This window comes from Mauremys mutica, chromosome 5 (genome assembly GCF_020497125.1).
Source record: "Mauremys mutica isolate MM-2020 ecotype Southern chromosome 5, ASM2049712v1, whole genome shotgun sequence".
Lineage (NCBI taxonomy): Eukaryota > Metazoa > Chordata > Testudines > Geoemydidae > Mauremys > Mauremys mutica.
The window spans coordinates 37,898,197-37,916,000 of NC_059076.1; the positions used below are offsets into that span (position 1 = coordinate 37,898,197).

A 17,804-nucleotide genomic window follows, 5' to 3' on the forward strand; every position below is an offset into this window, starting at 1 on the left:
TTTATATTTCTATAACTTTCCTCTTAACTGTTATCTTCAGATGAGATAAATTAGCTCTACAGCAATATTGCCAACTCCAAGCATTCAAAAATCATGAGTCGGGCCTCCCAAAATCATGAGCTTGTCTTAAAAATCTTGAGGTTTAAAAACCCAATAAATTATCATCATCATCATCACTCCTATAACCGCATTGGTCATTGGGGCACCATCATCGATGAGCAATCAACCAATTGTCTCCACCCCTGACAACTGTGTGACAGTGCTTGAGTCTCCGCGAAGTCCATTCCTACTCACTCTTTTATGTTGTCAATCCATCTCTTCTTCTGTCTACCTCTTCTTCTCTTCCCCTATACTGTGCCTTGGAGGATGATCTTGGATAGGCCAGATGATCTTGTTACATGGCCGTACCACTTCAGCTTGTGCTTCTTCAGGGTCATAAGGAGGTCTTCATATGACCCAGCGCACTGGGTGATGATGTTGCAGACCTCTTCATTAGTGACATGGTCAAAGTAGGAGATGCTCAGGATTTTACGGAACTTGAATGGAAAGTACAGGTAGTAGAGATGAGATGCTTCTATAAAATCCTGGGCAATAAATTATAGATGCCTTTTATTTGCCTTCTGCTTTTTGAGTCTTTAGAGTACACTTGGGTCATATTTTCCAGCTTTTCTAGGCAACTATGAGGGCTTCAAACTTACTTTAAAATATAAAAATAAAACCCGATATTGTCACCTAATTACATGCACCAAGAGCCAGGGATTTAAGAAAATCACCAAATAACGCAAGATTCAAGATTTGGCAACACTGAATTGAATCAGTTTATACCAGCTGAGGATCTGGGCTGGTATACTGTTTATCTCTTTGAATGTTATGATTACCAGGCAGTAGAATCTAGAACAATCATGACCCTGTTTCCAAAAAATGCCAGAATCCCTCAAACTAACTTTAAAAAAATCTGCAGGAAGTCCAGTAGTAACAACTGAGTAGACCAATCTGGAAAATAAAAATTAAGGGAAGATGCAATAGATGTTTGCCCAATATTTTTACACACCAATAGCCATATTTCTACTGAAATATCCAACTGCATTTATATGGATTGCTTTATTCCTGGGTGGTTAACTACAGGTTATAGTTTTTAAAAGGAAAGTAATTTACAGTAACTACCACCTAAATACTTTTTTCACATCTCATTTAAGAACAAATTACTTGAATGAAGTATCCTGGAAAAAATGTTGGTGTGAGGGATATATGCATCTTATCCACCAAACTATAGAATGTAAAATAATTTTCGGTCAGTCAGATTCTTTATTTCATTCATACAGATCTGAATTTGAGATATCTAATAAATAATAAAAAACAGTACAAGCCAATCCACCTTTGGTGTAAGTGGGTGTCAGTAAGATTCACTCACTCACACCAAGGCTGGGTTTGGTGCTCTATGAAGAACTGAATTGCTAGTTACAGGCATGATATTCCATTATCTTGCCCGATGTGCCCTCACATTGTACAGGTGAAAATAACTCAAGAAGATGCAAGAAAGTGCTGAATCGGACCACGGAATACAAAAGAGTAATGTTGTATGTTGTTCTTTCACCTCAGTGGCTCTACAAGATTTGGTTAGATTCATTGCCAGACTTGACTGCAAGGGAAACTACTTCCTTGATTCGTTATCTAAGGAACAAACACTATATTTGGCATATATTAAGATTATATATATATACATACACACACACAATCTTAATTAACCCTTCAATTCTACAAATAGTTCTAAACATATATGACCCGTTTGATCTTACTTAATACTACTTTCTAGCTCTTTGATGGTCTTTTCATATAACATTCAGCTTAGAAGCTCTTTTAACCAAAAGAGTAAGAATGTATCACTCCATGAGGAAAAAAAAACCTTTGGCTATCCCCCAAGCAGAGGAGGATTTTCATTCTGTAGAGGATTGGTAACAGAAAATAATTCCCACTGGAATTGCCCAGGAATTCCTTGAACTCGCAGCATTATGCAAATATGGGCTGAATCTCTAATGCAAATAAGAGTTTGTTTATTTAATTATACTGTTTTTATTATCATTTACATATAGTTGCTGAGAAAATGGGGGACTTTAATCAATTCTGCAATTTAAAACAAAGACAGCACAACTTTGAGAGTGTCTATATCTCAATCAATGTATGGTTTTGACAAAAATGTACTAGTAGTCTATAGTTATCTAGCACTGTTCATCCACTCATCTGAAAGCATTTGCAAATCTTAAATTCCAAAGCACCTGCTACACCTAACTAGACATTACTACATCCATCTTACAGATGGATACATTGAAGCAGAAAGCATCTTAGGCCCCAGTTCTGCCTCCTGTTTTCCGCCTCAGTGGTGCATAGCAGATGGAAAGTACCCTAAAGAAAGTGGGAGCCAAGGTTTTTTTTTGCCACAGTAGAAACCTTGTGTTGCAAAAAGCCAGTGTAGTCAGCTCTCTGTCACCTACACCTTTCATTTCAGTGTAGACTGCAGGGAGGAATGGGAAAAGGACATCTAATTATGGGAGTGGCAGGGTAGAGTAGAACTTGTATAAATATAGTTCTCATTGTGTATTTTTCTGCTCGCCAGTGACATCACTGACAGTTTCTTTGCTTCATGATGTTTTGTCACATTGAAATTGTTTTTATAGAATTTATACTAAGAAGTTTTATTTGTGAATAAAGTGTCTTTGACCACATTTCCATCACAGTTCTGTTATCCAGGCTACAAGGCCCTCAGAATGTAAAACTTTGGTTTCAAGCCACAGGAAGTTTTGGGCCAAACACATAGCTAGGGCCAGATCATCAGTTCAGCTAAAGCGACATAGCTCCAGAGAGCTACAATGATTTACCTCTGTTGTTGGTGATGTGCTCCCTTAATACCTACATCTTGATGAGACACAGGTTTTATTGCCACATAGGAATTGTGATACCACATCAGACCAGTGAACCATCTAGACCCGTCTCCTGCCTCTGATTGTGGTAAATACCAAATGATTTAAAGGAATGTGCAAGAAACCTCATAATACACAGTTATAGAATAACTTACTTATAGGAGAAATTTCTTCCTAACCTGAGGCACCTAGTGGTTGGTGGATGTCCTGAAGCATGAGAGTTTATATCCTTAAGATTTTTTTTTAAACACCTCTGATCTAAATAATGAATGTGACAGTTTGGGGGAATATATCTGTGTCCAATTATGGATTCCGTTTGGTTTTATGAACACTATTTGTAATCACACCCATAATTGTGGATTAAATCACCCATTTTGTGGCAGGAACTTGACATGCACTTTTGTAGTGGAGAGACTATATCTGGAAAGCTGTGTCAGCAGACTCAAGTGCTATCAACATTGAGTGACTCCTGCTTGAAAACGGGGGATGCCACATGGGTTAAGCTAAATAGGAACAAGACACTTTTATTCCAAAACAAGAGTGTCCACACATGGAGTTATCCTGCAGTAACTCCCTGAGCAGACAAACCCTAATTTACAGTGCTGTGCTTCTTAAGAAAAATCTGCCTGGAAATGGCTTCCTTCCCTCCTCCCACCTCTTCAGACCTCAAGACAGGTATGTGGGGAGTGGACAGAGGGTGGAAGAGGGAACAGAGTCAGTTCAGAACCCACAACATGCCAGCCAGCAGAGCTGAGTCAGGAGGAGGAAGAGGAGGAGGAGGTGTAGTAATTTCTCTTAGCAGAGCCAAGTACAGTAGCAAATTATTAACCTCTGAAGCAGTGGCTTTCAACCTTTCCAGACTACTGTACCCCTTTCAGGAGTCTGATTTGTCTTGCATACTCCCAAATTTCACCCCACTTAAAAACTACTTTTTACAAAATGAGACATAAAAACACAAAAGTGTCACAGCACACTATTAATGAAAAATTGCATACCTTCTCATTTTTACCATATAATTATAAAATAGATTAATTGGAATACAAATATTGTATTTACATTTCAGTGTATAATATATAGAGCAGTATAAACAAGTCAGTGTCTGTATGATATTTTAATTTGTACTGACTTTGCTAGTGCTTTTTATGTAGCCTGTTGTAAAACTCAACTAGATGAGTTGATGTACCCTCTGGGAGACCTCTGTGTACCCCAAGGAATACCCGTACCCCTGGTTGAGAACCACTACTCTGGAGCAAGGGAGGGGGAATCAAAGGAGTTGTGGCTTCTTGGGTTCCCTATGGCTTCTTGAGTCATATTTTTCCTTGGGGTGCTCCTGTGGTGGCATAACAATCAGACCCCTTCTATGGGTTAAGTGGTTGTGACACAGTCTAGCCCTTTGCTATATTGTGGGGATAGCAGGCTTACAATAATACTGGTTTTTGTCATGAGCTTCACAGCTCCGTTAATAATAAATTACCTCTTAAAGCAAGAGTAGTTGAAGAGCAAGGGATTCCCTGGAATTAAAAACCAGCTGTGAAGCGCTGATAAATATTAATAACAACATATTAGAAGGGGAGACTTTTTCGGTAGGGCTAATGGGAGGCAGCTGGCACTCTGGGTACGGAGCACTCGCCCAGAATTCGTGCCCTGCACCCTCATCCCGCAACATTCCGTTGGCTGTATCAGCTGTGGAGTTCCCGCTTTTATCTCTGACTTCAACCCCAGCTGGAAAAGGACACGGTCAGGCGTGCGGGAGAGAGACCCGCCTCTGAGGAGCGAAGGGGAGGGGGGAGTCTTTTGGTCTGGGATGGGAGAACTAGCGCCACTTCTCCGTGCCTGCCACGCCTGACCGATAAATCGGTTATTTCCCAGCCCAGGCTTCGGTTCAGCCACACGCTGCTAGGGAGCATGCGGGGCGGTACCTAGGGAGCAGGATCTAGTCTCTAACCCAGCTCACGTCGGCGGCTCTCTGGCTGGGGGAAGTAAGATGCCGAAGCCGCTGAGCTGCACGACCGATCTTTAACCCCGGAGCCAGTGCAAAGGCCGGACGACGTACCCGTGCGGGGCGGTGGAACTGCAGCACGTGCCCCTCCTCTAGCCTTTATCTGGGCAGAGGCAGGGCTGGGAAGGAGGCAGAGAGAGCGGGTGAGGACGGGGCGTGCGAGGCGGGATGAGCGGCTCTGGGGGTCGCGCAGCGTGTGTGACCGCGGGACTGCAAGGCGGGGGGAGGGGGCTGTGAGTGGGGAGCGAGTTTTTAAGGAGGCTGAAAATATTCCTGCTCCTCGGAGCGTTCTGGGGGGGCGGCGGCGGCGGCTTCCCGCTGAGCGCGCTGGAGAGTCCGGGACGCCGCGGGGTTTGCGGCGGAGCCTCGCCCGGGTCTGGCTCCGCGGGGCGAGAGACACCGCACGCGGGGAGCCCGCTGGGAGCTGCGCGCTGCCTCATCGCCCCGTCTCTTGTGCTCTCTTATCAGGCGCGCCGAGGCGCCGCTTCTTCGGTCCAGGGCGCGGAGGCTGCAGCCGGCCCCTACCCGCCTCCCGCCGGGGAGACGCAGCGAGCGTGGGGAAGCTGCGGGAGCGGAGCCGGGACGGAGCGCGTGGGAAGCGGCGCGGAGCCCGGGGGCCAGCGGCGAGCAGCGCCCCGCGCTCGGTCCCGGCGGCTGCTGCAGCGCCGGGCGGCGCCGGGATGCCCCGCGTGGCGGTGGCGGCCCTAGTGCTGGCAGCTGCCGCGGCATTCGGCCCGCTGGCCGCGGGTGCGCGGGCCCCGCAGCAGGGCGGCCCCACGGCCGCGGGGGGCTTCGCCGAGGACTTGCTGAGCCTGTTCGGGGAGAACCGCAGCCTCTCGGCCGCCCAGCTCAACCACCTGCTGCAGACGCTGGGAGCCGCGCGGGAGCAGGGGGCAGCGCTGCAGGGACAGCACCACCTGCACCACAACGAGGTACTGCGCGCCCGCGCCGCGCCAGCGGGCCTTCCTCTGGAGGGAGCAAACCCTCCGTCCCATCGCTGCTGCTCTCCAAGTTCAGCCTAGCCCCAGGCGCTGCGGAGAGCCCAGGTTTGCTTCAGGGGGAGCCTAGGCACTGTGGTGATGGGGAAGCCCTGAAACAGGCACAGTGAGAATTCACGCTGATGGGGCCGCTGACACCCGCGGCTGATTTCCCACCCATTTTATTTCTTTGCAATTGAAGGTACATATAGGCAGGTAGAGAACCTCAAAAGTTAGGTGGAAATAAAATAAAACCACATCGAAATATCGGTTCTATGATCAGCATAACGGTGCAGTTCTTCTTGCCAGGGGAATTCAAGGTAGGAAAGTTTTAACCATGCGTGGCAAATGGTACTTGTCTGGCTAAGTGCTGAAAGACAGGTGAGTTAGGGTGTGTAAGATACAGATATAAATATAGAGATGGAAATATTGATGTAAATAGCTAGATGGTTTATAGAGCTTTATGAGAAATTAATAGAGAAGTATCCAAAATGTGTACATGTTGCATATCACAGGTGTGCATAAGATGCCATCCAAAAGGATCCATTTAATTTAGAAAATATTTTATTTCCTTTTAAATTTTTGTAATAAGCTAATAAAAACAGACCCTTAAAAACATCTTGCAAACTAATTGCCACAAGTTCTTCCATAGTAGGTGACATTACATTTTATTTGTCTGAAGCTCATTACAGCTGTATTTTCCCAGGCATTGTGTCTGATTATATCCTCTGCCTGGGTGTGGGGGTAGACTGACCAAAGGTCTGTTGCACTATTTGACGCTCACTTCTTGCAGTGTACTTACAAAAGTTATTCATACAGTGGAACCAGATTAGAGTGAAACTGTTTATAGTGAAGGACGGAAACCATGACTATTATCAGTGAATTTTTGTATGCAAGTTGTGATATTTTGTATATATGATCAAATCCTGAGGTTGCTTACTCGGTCCTGAAGCAGGAAAGTTTCCTGGATAATAGCAGCGGTGCAACAGACAAAAGTCAATGGGTGTTTTTAGGGTCAAATCCTACCAAACTGAGTAAGTAGAACCTTAGGATTTGGCCTACAGTGAAGTTGTCCTGTGGAGGGCGGGGGTGGGGGAATTACTTGATTTTAAAAGATCCACTGTATAGAGATCCTTTGTAAGAAGAAAAGATATGAAGAATTCTGAAAGAGTGGAACTTAACTGTTTGTTTACATCAGATAATAAATCTGTTAATATTCTGGCTAGATGCCATAGGGATATATGTGGTGGTCTAGGAAAATAACCTTTTTCCCCTCTAAGTCTAGCTATACACAACTCAGATCTCTTCCTCATTAGACTCAGTATTGCCTTTAAAGTCATCTTAGTTTCAGTTTTCTATAAACTTTCATGGTTAATATCTCAGAATAGTATGTTTAATTGAGATGGTTAAGGGGAATCTTGAGGGCTGGCAAGAACCCCTTGTTATAAAACTGCCACCAATTTGAAGGTTGGGTGAGAATAATTTTACTGTATAACCCCTCTCTGGATACAGTTGAGCCATCCCTGCCAGGGATGACTTATAAGTGTATTTCTGAAGAGCAGATCTTTTGCTTATTGTATGTACCTGACTGAGGTAGGTAGGGTGTGTGTGTGTGTGTAAAATTAAAAAAAAACCAGGGTGTATACTTCCATAACTCCTTATAAAGGCTGCAGTTTATAAAGGGTACAGTTCTGCCATCCTTCATCATGTTGAGTAGATGCTTACTCTGCAATTAGCCTAACTGAAAACAAGGTAGAACTCATCATAAGAGGGTAGGGTGACCAGACAGCAAATGTGAAAAATTGGGACGGGGGTGGGGGGTAATAGGAGCCTATATAAGAAAAAGACCCAAAAATCGGGACTGTCCTTATAAAATTGGGACATCTGGTCACCCTATAAGAGGGATAGAATTGGGCCCAAGGTCTTTACTTCTCCCAACCTATTTCAAATTTCACAAGATGAACACTGTACCAGTATGCTTTGTATATCTTTTTTTAAAGGAGAAAGTGTGAATGTTACCAGTTAAGTGCACTAAATATAAGTCTGCAGTTTTGGTTATGGTTGTGAAAATGCTTTTCTTTAAATAAGAAAAGAAATGACTGGATTTCCCCAGTCCTCCAGCCTTTTCCTCTGCAGGCACAGGGTACTAGGGGAAAAATTTGTGTTGTCCCTTTTTAAAAATATCTGCCCTCGTGCACATCTATCATAACTCACTTGAAGCTTAACTGGAAAGACTTATGCTGCTTCTACATTCTGTTTGGCGAAAGTCCATTTTAGTGAGAGGAAGCCATGTTACATAGGCTGGGTTCTCTATTTGATTTAGATGAGAAAATTCTGGACGTACTTTGGAGTGTATTTATTAGTCTGAGCAGTTAGCAATATCTGTTCTTTGTATAATAGTTTTTCCAATCCAATAGACCCCCTCAGCATATTTGCATTCAGTTGTTGTCTCACACCAGTGTACAGAAGCCTGTTGTCAGGTGTCCTCACAAATATATACGTATGCTTGGCAACTCGGGTATTTGTACAAAGCGTGTTGATTGCATGTGTGACTGAAGAACCACTGGATGGCAACTGGCAGAGGTTGCTGGGGTATAGAGGGATCCCCTGAGTTCACCAAAAGAATGTTATATAATGTCTCTTTTGGAAGCCTGTATCACATTAGACATAATAACCATTGTGAGATGTCTATGGAGAATATGTGAGGAGTTGTGTGCTTATATATAATAAATAAAAACACACAACTCCACACATTCTTCTTACACTCTGTCTGTCTGTTTAAAAAACAGTCACTCAAAGGTACCTAGTCTTGAGACAAACTCTTCCAGGCAGGGAATGGGAGACACTTATCTCTAAGGGGGGTGATAGTGCATTGTATGTCATTCAGTAGGAGTTCATAGTATGTAGTGTACTTGTCACCACCTGGGTCCCAGGATATTAAAGAGACAGGGTAGGTGAGGTATTATCTTTTACTGGACCAACTTCTTGGTGAGAGACCATATTTCTCAGACCTGAAGGAAAAACTCTGTGTGGTTTGAAAACTTGTCTCTCACCAAAAGAAATTGTTCCAATAAAAGTTATTACCTCATTCAGCTGGTCTCTCTAATAGAAGTCTATTAGCATTCTAAGTAAAATGCTAACAAAGAGCTGATGAGACCTGAGTATGAAATTAATGGGAAGAGGTAAACAGAGGGGAACCTTATATTGAGGTGAACATCAGAGGTCTGTTGTATATTTAGGGGTTCAAAGACACCCTGGCATCTTTCTCCTAGGGAGTAAAGGACAGCAAATCTGCATCAGGAAAAAGGGATCTCAACCAGGTTTGGTTGAAAACCGTGAAGAGAAGTTTGGGTGAGAGACCCTTTTAGATAGGAGGAGTGAAATTTAGACTTTACATATAAAACAACCACATGCATTCTAATAATTTGTTCCCATCTCTCTCACTGGCTTTTATTTGAATCTCTATTCTGTCTTAAATGAATTTCCTTTTGTTTTATAATTGAACTCAAGTGCTGTGCATAATAGAGGAGCTCAGAGCCGGCCTTAGGGAAAATGGCACCCTGGGCAAACTTGCATTTTGGTGCCTCGGCCTCTGTGGGTGTGGCACCCCCCCATTGCCCCTGATCCTCCATGGGCTCCCCAGGCTACCCACCCTGGTTCCCCCCCTAGACCCTGCACTGTGCCCCCTTTGCCCCTAATGCCTTTTCCCCCTCTTGTACCCCTAATCCCTACACCCCTTTTACTCTCAACCTCTGCCCCCTCCTGTGCCCCTACCCCTGCACTGTGCCCCTTCATCCCAACCCCTGCACTTCCCTTCTGTGCCCCAATCCCTGTACCCCTTCACTCCTACCCCCTGCACCTCCCTCCTGAGCCCCTAACCCTGCACTTGCCCCCTCATGTGTCCCTAACCCCTGCACAGTGTATACCCTACATCCCAACCCCTGCCCTTCCTGTACCCCAACCCCTGCACAGTGTATACCCTACATCCCAACCCCTGCCCTTCCTGTACCCCCCAACCCCTGCACAGTGTGTCCCCTACATCCCAACCCCTGCCCTCTGCACTGTGCCCCCTTCATTCCTACCCCTTGCACCTCCTGAGGCCCCTGCACTGTGCCCCTAACCCTTTCATCCCCCTCCTGCACCCACACTGGGAAACTGACTTGGATGCACAAAGCAGCTGGCATTGCTGCTTGCTCCTCCACTGGACTGCTGTTCCTCTGTCTCCCCCACCCCCCCGCAGCCCTAGGGGGCTGTGATGGGGGGGAGTAAGGAGCAATGTCAGGGCTTCCTGCAGCCAGGTCACTTCCCCTGCGGGCTGTGTAAGAGGAGGGCAGGAGAGCAGCAGCTGCTGATGCCTCAGCACAGCCCAGGTGGGGAAGTGACCTGGATGCAGGGTGTGTGTGTGTGGGGGGGGACTGTGAAGGGGTGTGTGTGCATGTGTTGAGGGGAGTGTGTCTGTGCCTGCGTGAGTGAGTGTGCTGTCTCCTTAAGAAAGCACTCAGGGTCAGGAGCCTGAACTAGGCTTGTTCAGATACTAGCAGCTCTTGGACCCAGAGAGGCAGCGGCGCACACAGATTTCCCCCTGTGCTGTAACCCCAGCTTAGTGGAAAGCAGGTACATGGGTGGGAGGAGAGGGACACCCTGCCATAAGCTCCCTCCACAGAGCAGACAGGAGGACACGCCCAGTGCGGAGTGGCCAGGGGTGACTCCAGGGATGAAGGGAGGGCGGGGTAGGGGACAGGAACAGCATCAGTTGCACACATGGAGCAGGGTGGAGGAGCTATCAGAGCCAGGCAACTAGTTGTCTCTCCCCCTGCTGCTCTCCTGTCCATAGGCGGCAGGTTCATATAATTTTTGGTGGTGCCCAAAATGGTGGTACCTCCCCCCCGCTCTCACCCTGTAAGCAGATATAAAATGAAGCTACAATGCGTCGGCACCACAAGATTACAAGGGTCAATTAAAAGTGGAAAGTCAGAAGCAGCACTTGCCTGCTTCAATATACGGTATTAAATTTTGTTGCACCTGTTGTGACAAAGTGGGAATGTTCTTAATGTTTTCTCTGAATACTGTGTGGGTGCCTCAGTTTCCCCTGCAAGGTGCCAACTGACGGTGTTGGGTACAAAGAGATCAGGTGGCCTCCTTGTCCGGAAGAGACACAAAGGCCAGATGAGGGAGTGTCAGTTTGGAGCTGGCTGGGGAAATCGGGAGAGGCTCAGAACTTGGGTCTGGGCTCCCCACCCCCCAAGATGGACCTGACTGAGGGGTCCTGTTTTCTGTACCTACAAGCTCTGTTTTAGACTGTGATCCTGTCGTCTAATAAACCTGTTTTACCAGCTGGCTGAGAGTCAGGTTTACTGCAGAGTTGAGGTGCAGGGACCTCTGGTTGCCCCAGGACCTGCCTGGGCACACTCACTGCGGAAAGCGCACGGTGTGGAAGGGGATGCTGAATGCTCCCAGGTCAGACCCAGGAAGGTGTAAACTTCTTGCCCTGGAGACAGTATTCTCAGAGAGAGGAGGCTCCCCCAGAGTCATGACTGGCTTTGTATGGAGTAGTTCTAAAGCATCCCAGCATCCCCTTCCACACCATGCGCTTCCCGGAAGTCTGCACAGGCACTGACACTCCTTCCTCTGGCCTTTGTCTCTTTTCCAGGAATTAGGAGGTCACCTGATCTTTGTTCTCCAACACCTTCAGTTGGCAGCTTGCAGGAGAGTGGCCCAGGCCATCAGTTGCCTGGAGATAGGGTTGCAGCCATTCTCTGTGCAGACGGCATCACACTGGCCCTCTAGGGCTCTACAACAATCACACCCCCTTATCTCACCATCTAGATCCTTGAGAAATGCATAGGGGAAACTGAGGCACCCACACAGTATTCAGAGAAGAACATTCCCACTTTGTAACACCTGTAAACGATTAGTTATATACTTTAAAGGGGTGTAAAATAATCAAGTATTGTGCTAACCACAATGATACTTCAAACTGACCACCAAATTTAAGTTGCACGTTTTTCCCCTCAGGTGAGGGCTCTGGGGTGGGGCTGGGGATGAGGGGTTCACAGTGCAGGAGGGTGCTTGGGGGCACAGGGCTGGGGATAAGGAATGTGGGATGCAGACAGGCTGACCCAGGGCTAGGGCCAGATAGGATTCCCCCCCTACCCCGTTACCGGCAGCAGCTAGCTCCAGGGGAGGGACCCCTCCCCTCCCCTCCCCCTCCCCTCCCCCCTCCCTGCAGCACACTCACTCTGCACCACAGTCACTGCACATGCTCCTAGGGACTATCTCAGGTCCAGAAAGCCCACTCACCTCCCTATGGTGGGTACTGGGTGTCACGGAGTCCCTGGGCGATGCTCTGGAACTGCTCCCCACAAAGCCAGGCAGGACTCTGGGGAGCCTCCTCTCCCTCGGAGCAGACTGTCTCCAGGGCAAGAAGCTCATACGGTTTCACCTCCTGGGTCTCTCCTTGGAGCATTCAGCATCCTCTGCCCCTCCGTGCGCTTCCCACAGCGAGCCCGCCCCAGCGGGGTCCTGGGGAAGCCACAGGGTCCTGCCCCCCCACTTCGCAGTCAGACGTGACTCTCAGCCAGCCAGTAAAACAGAGGTTTATTCGATGACAGGAACGGGGTCTAAAACAGAGCTTATAAGTACAGTGAACCAGACCCCTTGGCCGGGTCCATCCTGGGGGGCAGTGAGGCAGACCCCCCTCTGCACTTCACTCCTCATCCCCAGCCAGCTCCAGACTAACCACCCCCTCCAGCCCCTCCTCCTCTGCTCAGCCCCTTTCCGGGCCAGGAGGTCACCTGACCTCTTTGTCTACAACACCTTCAGCTGGCACCTTTGCAGAGGAGGGGCCCAGGCCATCAGTTGCTAGGATACAGAGTGCCAGGCATTTAGGTGCACTGGCCTTTTGCTCTGCAGCAATCACACACCCTTCTCCCACCACCTAGATACTTAAGAACTGCATAGGGGACACTGAGGCACCAACACAGTATTCAGAGAAAACATTAAGAACATTCCCAGTTCATCACACCGGGGCGGAGGGGGGGGGTTGCCATCATGTGTGGCCTCCCCACCCCTGCTGCTGCCCTGGGGGGTGGGGGAGAGAGCTCCCAAGCACCTGTGTGCCTCCTTCCTCCTCCTCCTCTCTCCCTCTTCCCCTCCCCTGGTGCTCCAAGAGGCTGCTGGCTGCTGATCTCTATAGCCTTAGGCAGAAGCAGCACAAAGGAGAGAGTCACTGGCTGTTTTCTTTCAGGCAGGGAAGCTCAGAGGCGGGGGCAGGTGAGAAACCCAGCTCCAAATATTGGTGGAGCAAAGCCCTCAGCCTTGAATATTCCTGGGGCTTAAGCCCCTCGAGCCCATATAAGTTGGCGCCCCTGCTCCTGTCTACCCTGCTGCCTCCATCAGCCCAGCTGGCCTCTCGGCAGCAGGTCAGGTGCGAATCCAAACCCTGCATATGATGCCCCTTGGGCAGGCTGCCCTGGGCTGGGACCCATACGGCCCACCCCAAAGGCTGGCCCTGGCAGCGGTTTATGGTGAAATGAGTAAACTGAGACAGTTTCTCTGGGAACAAATAATGTGGGTATTTCCAGTGCATATCCAGTAATCAGGGGTTGGATGCCACAAGAACACATATTAAAGGGACTTGGAAGCTAGGTTACATCTGTTGTCAATCTGCAATGCACAGACAGGACTGATATTGCCCAGAGGAGAGTGACTGAATGGGTGACAGCAGGCTGCTCCTGTTACGGAGTTAACACTCAGCTAGATTCCCTCATGCTGGAGGCAGGTGGTAACAAGGTGACTCTCAGTCCTGGCTTTCCTGAAAAGCATCTTAGAATGCAAAGGCTCTTAACATGTGCTCATATGTCTACAATTTGGAACTTCCACTGGTTATGATAGAAGACATGGAGCCCAGGAAACTAAAGCTGTTTGCTCCAGTCAAGATGCCCCTTTTCTCCATAAAAAGATCCCCTTTCCCAAGCACAAGCCACCCTCTGAGGAGAAAATTGATCCTGCCTGGACAGCTATTCTGATACCTATGGTACTTCCAAACTTGGGTAAGAACAATCTTTGTAAGTATTCTCCCAGTGTTAATCTATTTTTGCTGCTACACTAACAGTAACAATTTTAGTAGCCCTGCTAATCATCTGGCCCCTAAACCTCCAGAATATATCCCCCCCCCCCGACACTGAACAATTGGAGGTGAAGCTAGGAGTTGTCCTGCTTTCTTCAAAATCTGAGTCAGTTTTGGATATGCAAGCCCAAGGAAAAAGAATACTGTGCTTCTGTGCCTCTGGATAACTTTGAGAAGATAAGGTCCAGGGCAGAACAAAAGGTGATGGAGCTTGAAGGAATACTTGTATTCAGCCACTTATGGTGACTGACATGTGATGTCAATGGAAACAAATCTATTTTCAGAGAAACACAAGGAAAATCATTAGGCCAAGTATCAAATAGCTCATTGTCTTAAATAAGTACCCTTTTTTGATACATCTGCTCCTGTTATTTGATGTGTTTTTCTTACTTTTCCTTGAAATTCTCTTTTTCACTTAATCGTAATCTTTTTCTCATCACCTTTTCTCTTCGTAAACCAAATGAGGAAACATTATAGTGATAAGTCATGAAAATAAAGTTTAGGAAAGACTTATCAGAGTACTGAAATCAACAAAATTAGCAGACACTGAATCAACACTTTTTTTTTCATTTGACTGATCTTTAGATATTAATACAAAATAACATTTTCAGTATAACGTACACATGTGCAACTATCTTTAACACTATAACAAAATTAAACCACACCTAATCTTATCTCCTAAGGTTCACAGTAATATGATTGTTCAGATATAAGTGTTGGAGGACTAAAATACAGGCTCCCTTTACAAGCCTTTATAGCAGTGGTCTCTAACCTTTTTACACACAAGATCACTTTTTGAATTTAAGTGCAACCCAGGATCTACCCTGCCCCTTCCCCAAGGCCCTGCCCTGCTCACTCCATCCACCCTCCCTCTGTAGCTCACTGTCCCCCACCCTCACTCACTTTCACCAGGCTGGGGCAGGGGATTGGGGTGAACGAGGGGGTGAGGGGTACAAGCTCTAGGAGGGAGTTTGGGTGTAGGAGGGGGCTCCCAGCTGGGGCAGAGTGTTGGGGTACAGGAGGGGGTATGAGGTGCTGGCTCCAGGAGGCAGCTCAAGGCTGGGGCAGGGAGTTGGGGTGCAGAAGGGGGTTCAGGGTGCTGGTTCTGGGAGGGGGCTCAGGGCTGGGGCAGGGGGTTGGGGTGCAGGAGGGGTGCAGGCTCCGGCTTGCACTTACCTCAGGTGGCTCCCGGTCGGCAGCATAGCAGGGCTAAGGCAGGCTCTCTGCCTGCCCTGGCCCCATGCCGCTCCTGGAAGCGGCCATCATGCTCCTGTGGCCCCTGGGGGGGGCATGTGACTTTGTGTACTGCCCCTCTCTTCAGGCACCTCCCCTGCAACTCCCATTGGCTGCAGTTCCCTGTTCCTGGCCAATGGGAGCTGCGGGGGCGGTACTTGTAGGCAGGAGCAACGCGTGGAGACTCCTCCACTTCAGGGACACGTTGGTGGCTTTCTGGAGTGGCACGGGGCCAGGCCAGGGAGGGAGCCTACCTTAGCCCTGCTGCACCACCAGACTTCTAGTGGCTAGAGATCACGATCAACTGTCAGAGGCTCCAGGATCGAGCAGTTGATTGTGAACTACCAGTTGGTGACCACTGCTTTGTATTAACAAGAGTGCTTACAAAGAAGTTGGACAGTGGGGGAAGAAAATTTGGTAACATCATCCCTTAAAATTACAGATGGGGGAATCAGTAGATGTGAGAATTGTATTTCAAATGCTGGGTCTGATTTTATAGATTGACTCTATCATAGCTAAATGTTTTATAAAGAAAAAGAACATAGTAAAACCAGATGAAGCATTTGAAGATTGTAACAATGTAATATGTTCAAAGTCTTTAAATAATAATGTCAGTTAGGTTTCTTTAGGAACAAGTAGTTTCTAACTAGAGATGGTCCACAATAGGAACCTACTATTCGGATTCCCTCAAATTTCAGTGGTTTGGATTAAAAGGAAGCTGGATATGAACTCATCTGATTTATTTATTTATTTTTGTAACACTAAAACCTAATTTCTGTAGCCTGTCTTTACTTGTAAACTTTTGCTTCCTGTAAGATATAGCCAGGGTGAACATCTGTATCCTCTAAGGCAGAATGATGCCTGTTGCCTCAGCCTTCTGACCATCCCTTCAGGTTATCTTGGCAGTGTAGCGAGGGGCAGTATGCAAACAACTTAGATATGCAGTTGCATCCTGCATCTTACGCTTCACGTTTTCTGTATGTCTCAGGCCTTGGTGAATGTGGGCACTGATGGGCTCTTCCCCTCTGCAGGCCAGCAATTTACACACCCCACTGTGTTCCACTCAAGCGTATCGTGTGTTATGTAGGAGGTCAGACTAGATGATCACAACGGTCCCTTCTGGCCTTAGAATATAGGAATCTGTGAGTACTGAGTCCCTTTGTCTTCTCTACACCCGCAGTTTACTCAATCCACAGCCTCTGTAGGAGCCGTGTGCCCCAGTTTACCACCATCACCTCAGAGCAATGCTCTCCTTAGATGTGTCTATAGTAAAACCAAATTGAAGTTTATTTAACTCATCTTGAATTAAAGATTAAATAAAAGCAAGTAAAATGATTGGAAACACCAGGTTACAGATATAAGAAATATAAAATGCAATCTAGAGGCTATGCTTATTAACAACTTACTTTAATGTGTAATAAGGTATTTTTCACCCAAAGGTTAGTCCTTACAGCACTTGTCCCGTCCAGAGAGCTGGGATCCACTTTTCATGAGACACTCCTGCTGGCAGACTGTTGCCTCTGTAATGGATGACACTTGTGCACTCTTCCCATCTCTTATACAGTCCTTGACATTTGTGTTTGTCAGCACTCAAGTCCGCAACTGCTTCGGACTGTAAACACAATGCTGGCTGAACTGACAGATGTCAGCTGTTTTCAGTGTTGAGTGAGTCAGGTCTGAGACCAACACCACTTCAAGTGACAAGTTTCACCTCCTCCAGTTCTGGAAACCCATACTTACCATGGACTCACCAGGTCTTACCAGGGGGTTGTGGGACAGACACACACAGCGGGGGGCAGACAGACACAGCGGGGGGGAAGGGGGACAGACACACACAGCCGGGGGTGGTGGGGGCAGCCAGACACACACAGCCGGGGGTTGTGGGACAGACCGACACAAGGACACAGCCAGGGGGTTGTGGGACAGACAGATGGACACAGCCGGGGGAGATGTGGGGACAGACAGATGGAGTCGTGGATGGGGAAAGGAGCAGCAATGGGCACCCCGGGGCTGGTATAAAATACACAGGATGGGGGGGGGCTTCCTGAGGGGACTATAGCAACACCCCCCGCAGAGCAGACCCAGGTTGCAGCTGGCTCCGCCCATCACAGCCCCCTGCCCCACAGAGACCCACACAACCCTCTGCCCCCTCGAGAGACTCCCAATGACCCCTGTGCCCCTGTCACTCCTCTCCAAAGAGCCCTCCCCTTTGTGCCAGCCCACTCCCCTCCCCCACTGCCTCCCCTCCTCCAAAGCTCCCTACAATCTCCCCCTTTGCCTTCTGCCCCCCAGCCCAGCCCATTCCATTGGCCAGGAGGCTCCCAGTCTAGTAGCTAGCAGGGCCCATGGGAGCTGCACCTGAGGCAGGGTGCCTGCCTGCAGATGCAGACCTGCCTGGCTGTGCCTCCACAGCACAGGGAGGGGGAGCCACAGGTGAGCAAGCCCTGGTCATCATCATCATCACAGGCCCAGTAATTCTCTGGATATTTAATTTCACTGAGGCAAAATGTGTGCAATTTTATGGGTTGAATGATTGAATGACATAATACCCA

At 47.8% G+C, this 17,804-nt stretch overlaps 1 protein-coding gene across 2 annotated transcripts in view; it reads left to right on the forward strand.

The window, feature by feature from the left end:
- Positions 1-17,804, forward strand: part of SLC39A8 (solute carrier family 39 member 8) — a 71,215-nt gene that overhangs the window by 18,786 nt on the left and 34,625 nt on the right. Inside the window, exons 2-3 of one of the 2 annotated variants that reach the window (XM_045018469.1) lie at positions 4,785-5,057; positions 5,383-5,846. In XM_045018469.1, the coding sequence (XP_044874404.1) occupies positions 5,595-5,846 (252 nt within the window). In that variant the 5' untranslated portion in view covers positions 4,785-5,057; positions 5,383-5,594. Of the gene's footprint in view, positions 1-4,708; positions 5,058-5,382; positions 5,847-17,804 lie in introns of those variants that run through there. The other variant, XM_045018470.1, reaches the window with a different exon arrangement.